This window comes from Platalea leucorodia (genome assembly GCF_965183815.1).
Source record: "Platalea leucorodia genome assembly, chromosome: 4".
NCBI classification, from domain to species: Eukaryota; Metazoa; Chordata; class Aves; order Pelecaniformes; family Threskiornithidae; genus Platalea; species Platalea leucorodia.
Genome location: NC_138826.1, coordinates 77,589,481 through 77,597,075, shown reverse-complemented (window position 1 = coordinate 77,597,075; position 7,595 = coordinate 77,589,481). Strand labels below are relative to the sequence as shown.

Sequence of the window (7,595 nt, the reverse complement as noted above, 5' to 3'; positions counted from 1 at the left end):
TGTACTTTGGCTACAACGGCAGCATACTTCCTGTCTTAGAGTTACCGATGATGACTTACTTGTGTGGTTCCCAGCGTTGTCAAGGTCATAGTAAATATGTTAATGCATCACTTTGAAACAACCCATAGGAGTAATTAAATTTTTTATGTCTGTGTTCCTAGAAGACTAGCATGTGTGCCTGAGACAAAAAAAGCATTTACCTTGGTTTAACAGATGTATTGGAATAAGATATTATTTATCAATTACTTAATAGCAATTTAAACCCCTTTGGAAGTAATCCCAGATAAAAGCGTTATGTCAGTTAAACCAAAATATTGCTCTAAAATTGCCAAATAAGTAGCATCTCTGCAGAAGCTCGCCTCATAATAAATGTATATAATTTTTTAAACATTTCTTAAATCCAGTGTACAAACTTTGCCTTTGAGACTGTGATTTACATTCTGAGATCCACAAAAATTCTCAACTTTACTGTCAGCCGCAGGAAAATCAAAGGAAAAGGATCTAAGCTTTCTGAGCATGACTAAGTGTGTATCTTTATGCAAAATCTTGTAGATAAATATCATGTTGAGCATATGCAGTATGTGAACTGCTCTACCAATAATATTTCAGTTATATTTTTCCATGGCAAATATTTCCTGGGTACAATATCTAAAGAAAGGCATGTAAAGGTTTCCATAACTAACTTCCAAATACCCTTAAATCTCCCAAATACCCTTACATCTGTACGATCAGCCTAAACTGAATGCACAAATGGGATTCACAGAGCGGCAACATTTCTAGCAGCAGCTGCGGCAACCACCTTTCCTGCTTTTCCAGAGGGTAGGCATGAGCAAGCCGAGCAGACCGCAGCCAGCTCGCTGCGGTTGCCTGCAGCTTCAAGGTAGCGCGGTCCAGCTCTGCAGGATCTCTTTTTTTTTCTTTCATCGCTCTTGCGGTCCTGACATGAAAGAAAAGGGCTGACGCTGCTCGAGCCCCTGTCACACCTGACACCTATGTAAAGATGGAAAAACGTTCTTCGACGAGATGCGATAGGAAATGACACGGCCTCGTCTTTGTAGCTCTGTGAATCACAGCTTTCTCTCTTCTACCATACTTCGGTTTCACGTAGTTGTATAAAATGATCTGAAAGAGGTGCTTTCGTATTCAGTAGTAGATGAATAAAACTATGAGAATGTGCACAGCACTTGAAACGTGGTAGACACGGGCTGGATCTGACGAAATGTTTTTCATCTGTGAAAGTTTCTTCATTTCTAGGCTGTTCGGATGAAAATAATGAAGCTAAAGATATATAGTATTCAATACGACATTGCTGTATGTTTGACACCATACCAGCATCTGGATGAAGTCTGCCTTAGCACATACTCGCAAATAGGAACCAGTATCCCCAGAGATTAATGAGATCAGCTGTTTCTCATGTCACAAAAACTCCATTTTCCTAATTACTAACTTAATTTTAGATACAACTCCTTCACTTTCTAAAAAAAACCCCACCACCCCGACGCCAAGAGCGCAGCAGGCCCTGCAAACGCCTGGAAAGGAGCCTCCTTCGCGGAGCGCCCCCCCCCCCGGCAGCCGCACCGAGCCGCTGAGGGGAGCCGGCCGCGGGGCGCGGCGGGGGCTGCGCGGCGGCCTCGCTCCCCCAGGGGCCGCCCGCCCGCTGCCCCTCCTGCCCACGCCGCCGGCGTCCCCGCCGGCCCCGCCGCAGCCCCGCCGCCCCGAGGCCCACCTTCCCGGCCGGCAGGCGAGCGGGAGGCGGCCGCCCGCCCCGACCCGACCCGACCCGACCCGCGGGGCCGCCCAGCCCCACTGCCCACAGCTGACATGGCGGCCGCGGCACCCGCCCTCAGCGGGGCCGGCAGCGGCGGCCCTTCCTCGGCCGGCCGGCGGCAGAGGCGGCGGCGGCGGCTTCCGGCGAAGCCTTCTTGCCTTCAACAAAGATGGTGCTCCCCGCGCAGGCTCCGCGGGCGTCGGGACGCCCTGCGTAGCTCCCCACTTCCCTCCCGTGAGTACGGGGCGAGGGCGGAGGGAGCGCTGCCCTCACAGCGCTGCGCTGCCGGCGGCCCCGCTCGGCCCGGCCCGGCCCGGCTCCCCCCCGCCCGCCGCCCCGGAGGGGGAAGCGGGAGCGAAGGCGTCAGCCCCGGCGCTGCCGAGGGGGGCCGTTCGGCGGCGGCCCCCCGCGCTGCGGGGCCGCGGCGGGGGACGGGCTTCCGCGGGGGCCGCGGGCCGGCGGCAGCGCCCGCCTCCGCTGCGGCAGCCGCGCCGAGGCGCGCCCGGAGGCAGGGAAGGAGGGCGGGCGGGGGGGAGGAGAGGAGGCCCGGGGAGCCGCTGCCTTGGGGCCGGAGCCGCGGCGGGAGGCTCGGGGCTCGGGTGCCGGCAGGGCGGGCAGCCGGCCCCTGGCTGCGGCGGGAGCAGCAGCTTCCAGACCTCGGTTACAGGGGAGAAGTTAATGCAAAACTTGATTTTTTGGGGGGGGACGACTTTTAACCTGCAGGCACGCTGGGGATAGCCAAAATCCCTCCTGGGTCAGGCAGGGGGTCCTTACTCTTAGCTAAGCAGGCGCACGGGAACGTACTGGGAGCGATGAGCAGCCTGGTGCAGTTGGTGCTTGGGAAAATGCCAAAGTGTTTCTAGCCAAGAACCAAGTGAATGTTCTTTTGAGGAGGAGAGGGGGTCTTTTTAGGATCGGAAGGGGTCTTTTTAGCGTCAAGGCTTTCAGAAGTTTTGTCCACATTCATGGATGGGTTCTGTGTCAGATCCAGACAGATGCAAACCCGCCTGTGTTGGTGTGGTGATAAGTCAAGGACTGTGCTCGTTCAGCAGGACGTGGGGGTACATTTTGTAAAATTTGGCTCTGCAATGGGAGAGATGCATTTTTAGACGTCTCTGGGGAAAGTTGGAGCCACGTCATCTTTTCGGTAAACGGACATCTCATCTTTTTATTTTCCCTCTAGCACCCGCATTACTAGAGAAAATTTATTTCAGAGCTTACTTTGGATCCCTTCATATAGGCTGCGATTAAAATTAATTTAAATTAACTCTATGTTGCACTAAACTCTGTCCCTACAGTGTTACGCACCAAAATCCTGGTACATTTCTCTATCTGCTGCTTAGTTCCTGACTCAGACACTTCTGTCTCACAGTAAACACACACAAAGAAATACTTAATCTTTAAAAAGACCTTAAAAATCAATACACCCCATCCTGGAAGTTTACTGGGCCAGCGACCCTGGTGTTAAGGGCCCTTGGTGTTAAGAGCTCTAAAACCTCAGTTGTGTTCACTCTGCTGTTAGCGAGCCAAAGGCCCTTTTCAGCAGAAGTTCCCCCTTCAGATTCATGGCTTGATAGGTGTTTTTCAGTGCACAAAGGTGCAAACTGAGATGGTTAGAAATGGCCTTATTTTTGAAAAGCATTGACCACTTTGGTCATGAAGAAGGGGAGCTCATCAAGTGCCGTACAGCGACTGGAGAAGTTGACGCTCCTCACCCGGCACATGGGCGAGGAGGCTCCTGGGTGGGGACTCGCAGTGGGCCGTGCAGAATGTCACGCACAAGAGCTTTGTAGTATCTGAAAGAGTTTTCTGCCTGGGTTGAGATAACGCCCTCAGAGCTGCTGCTGGGTGCCTGTCTTGAACTCTGCAAGCGCTTCATGACCTCAGGGGCAGTCAGGGAATCCTGCAAGGGAGAAATGGTGGGCATCTGCTGCCTGAATTTCATCTGGTTTTGGTGTAGTCCAGTGATTGCTCCTAGTAGTGTAAAGGTAGTATGTGTTAGAGACCAGAATCTTCAGCTTTACCTGTCCAAAATGAGCATCTTAACATCAATTGGGGAAATCCAGTTCTCTTTCTTGCCTGCTCTTTTTGCACCTCCCTGCTTTCACTATCATCTCACTCCATGATGGAGTTTGATGTTTGAGCTATGCTTAGCAAACCAGCATTTTTTAAGGACGTGTGCCAGGGTAGCTGTTTTTTGATTCCCAAATGACCCCTAGACAGAAGGTAAGCACCTCAAAATTCACTTCAGTATACGAGAAACATACTGGGTAGCCCAGGAAAGATGGAGTCCTCCTGGGAAGGTGCTGGCCAGCAGTGCCTTCAGCACTCGGGGGAAGTGTTTTCAGAAAGTGGCTTTATCAGAGGGTGTCACAGACGGGGTTTTCCAGTCTCTGTCTCATGGTCCTATGCTCTTGCATTCTGTCCAAGATGCCATTTACGTGCCTATGTGTTCTGTTGGTTGCCTGCCCTAAATTTTAACAACCAGGCCAACCAGCCAACCTTTGGTGGGGCCTTGGGACTCAGTAGGCACCTCTGATGATATAAAGACTTTAGCAGGTTTCTTACAAAAGCTTTGAAAATCTCTGCCTCTCCTTGTATCCTCAATCTGAATGAAGTACAGTTTCTGCAAGGTGTAGCTGTTCGAGCAGCAGCTTCTAGTTTAATTATCAGAAACTCTCTTGGTAATCACACTCAACACCTGCTGCAGTTTTTTGACTTCATTATTTAGTCATGAGAAAGTATTTAATTGTATTACTCTGGCATTTTCTTTTTCAAGTGCCATTAATGGGCCTAGGAATATGTGTGTTGTTAAGGACTAGATTAGACATCTTGATTTGGTTCATAGGTCTGGCACGGACTCCCAGTATGATCTTGGATGAGTTGCTTGGTCTCTCTGGACCTTGATTCCTCTTCTGTAGAGTGGCTATAAAATGCATCTTTTCCAGCTTTTGTCTAGTCAGAGTATTAGTCAAGTGAAATGGAAGCTGGCAGAGGGCATCCAACTGCTTTCTGTGAACACATTAGAAGGGTAAATACCAGGGAGGGAGAAGAGCCACTTAAGCTAAAGAACAGTTTTGGCAGAACAAATGCCTATAAATAGAAGGTGGATAAATTTGAGATGGAAATTGGAAGAAAGTTTCTCATCATCAGATCAGTCAAGTTCCAGAGCAGCCTTCCAGGATGAGTCAGGGCGAAGAACGACCTGGTGCGTAAGGTACGTTTCCACCCCCCCTAAAATTAGAATGCATCGCGTAGGCCAAAGCTACCTGCTGACTCTGTCGCTGCTGCTGCTGCTGCCTGTCTCTGGTGCATCTGCCAGTCATGCTGCTGCTATTGCACTGCTGCAGCAAAAGTGCTGCAACAGCAATAGCGTCAGAGGCATCAGTAACAGAGGTCAGGTGTGACATCTCTCTATACTTTTTGGGGGTAGAGTCTCTTTTAAGGACTGGCAAATGCTTTAGCTGCCTTTAGCGTGGACCTTGACCAGTTAGTGAGCGGGATTATTTGGCCTGGTTTTCATTCCGGTGGAGGACTGGTCTTCACAATGCCAAAGGTTCTCTTTCTGTCTAATATCTCCCAGATATGGCTGCATTTTAGCTCGTGAGACAGTGGAATCTGAGCGGAAAGAAGATGGTGGGGATCATTAATAGTTTTCCCAGGTTGATGGTTCTGAGTTTGGCATTCTTTCTAAAGGTTGCCAGGTATCAAACATCACTTCTGGATGTTAAAGGTTGAAGTATTTTAATCTTCGCGCATTTCCCTACTCCTTTTCTCACGTTCTAGGTTGCCAGATGGATGCCAGAGACAAGCAGCTTTTACGCTCCCTGCGCCTGGAGCTCTGCACAGAGGTGCTGGTGGATGGAGTTGTTATTCAGTATCTCTACCAAGAAGGGATTCTCACAGACAGTCATGTTCAAGAAATAAAATCCCAAACCACCAGTCAGAGGAAAACCATGATGCTCCTTGATATTCTCCCCACCAGAGGACCCAAGGCTTTTGATGCATTCTTGGATTCCCTACAGGAGTTCCCGTGGGTTAAAGACAAGCTGATGATGAAGCGTAAGGAAATGACAGTACAAGATCCTGCAGGTAAGGCCAGGATTGTTGTTGCTGATATTTTGAAGCTTGTTCGCAAGCCGTAATTTTGAAAGTATTGAATGTACCAGTAACTTCAAGTTATGCGTCGTGTAGATATGGAGCATGACACCAACAAAAGGGGACAGCTTGAATTTCCTGGAAGCCAGCCAAACGCCAGGAAGTATTGCAAAGTTTGGGGAGTGAGCAGGGCTGAGTTTCAGGAGACCAGGAGACAGGCAGGAGAGGCTGCCTTGGGAGAGGCTGGGATGTAGGAGGACCCAGACTCCATTACCTGAAAGGGAATGGACTATAAAAAGTAGTTTTGACTAGCTGCAGAACAGTCTCTTCACCATCCATACCTGATTGTTGTTTGTTTTATGTTTGTTTTACAGTGGTTTGTTTCTGGATTGTTCATATTGACAGAATTTTTATTTACTTACTTTTGTTATGATTTTAATGTCATTTTGATTTAGTACCATATGCTAATTTAGATTTGTTTAGTTTATTATGTTTACTGGAGTGCAAATACCCAGGATCATTACTTCCAAAATTACTAACCATTGCTCAGTTTTAAAACAAATTTAGAAGCTAACCGATTTAGTGGGTGTTATATAATTTTATTCAGTCAAATCTCTGGCTTTCTGACATTTAAATGTACTTCTAAAACTAGTCTTCTGGACTTGATGTTTGCAGAAGTGATTTCTTTACCAATCCATGCATGCAATTGTTGAGCTGTTTTGAAGTCAAGACGACTGCTTAAAATGCACCTTTCTGGTGATTCTGGCAGCATGCACTGGCTGCTGACCTCATGTTACCAGCGAGATACTGAAATATTCCTCACTTGGGAACGTAATTTCCAAGCAGTTTGATTACCCTTTCTCCAAGCCCTCCACTCCACCCCACTCCCCTCCCCCCCCCCCGCCCCATTTGAGTTTGGTCATATGTATTTTGATGCACATGACGTGTGATTTTTCCAGTGTCAGTGTGCTTTGCGTGAGACTGAAAGCCTGTGAAGATGGGTGACTAAGACCCGTTGAGCGTCATATGCACCTGCGTCCCAGTTAGCTGCATGTTCAAGAACGTTTTGTCAAGATCTGCTGGACAAATCTGACGTTATCTTACCTTAGGACATTTTTAATGGAATATCGTGACAGCTTGTCTTTCTGTTGGGTCTCTGTGGAGGTTGCTTTATGCTTGCTTGGAAATGGGTAAATAATTTTCAGAATTTGGGAAATAAACGTCCTGTGCTGCCCGTAGGGGAAAACACTGCAAATTCCCAGCACAATGCAAACTTGTGGCATTGAGCGTGTTGGAAAAGACCTTGCTCGCTGGTATGACAAATCTTGTCATGCTAATGCTCTTTATTCGCCTTACAAATCAGCCGGTTCGTTTGCTAATTGCTGGTTAAGCTGTTGAATAATCCTTATAGTTCCAGAAACGCACACACAGCCACCGAGTACAGTCAGGATCGCGTAGTTTGTTACTAGAAAAATTGTTTCTGATTTTTGTTCTTTTGATTGTTTTGTGGATTGCTTGTTCCTGTTCTTGATCGCTTGTGGACTAACGTGCTGGATTTATGCACATCAGGTTCTCCAGTTTCAAGTGGGCTGACTGTACTTGATAATCTGATTGCCAAATTTTGTGTATAAGTTAGAAAAGGCTTCCAGATTAGATCAAAGGTTACTGTTATTTTTACTGTGGCAATACAGAGCGTAAGAACAGGATAAGAGGCAGATAGCCAAGTTTG

General features: G+C 48.1%; 1 protein-coding gene across 1 annotated transcript in view; it reads left to right on the top strand.

Moving 5' to 3' along the window:
- Positions 1-1,921: 1,921 nt before the first annotated feature.
- The window catches only part of CRADD (CARD and death domain containing adaptor protein), an 83,872-nt gene continuing 78,198 nt past the window's right edge, over positions 1,922-7,595 (top strand). The window contains exons 1-2 of the mRNA XM_082309169.1: positions 1,922-2,002; positions 5,555-5,860. Coding sequence (XP_082165295.1) covers positions 5,563-5,860 — 298 coding nt within the window. The 5' untranslated portion in view covers positions 1,922-2,002; positions 5,555-5,562. The remainder of the gene's footprint in view (positions 2,003-5,554; positions 5,861-7,595) is intronic.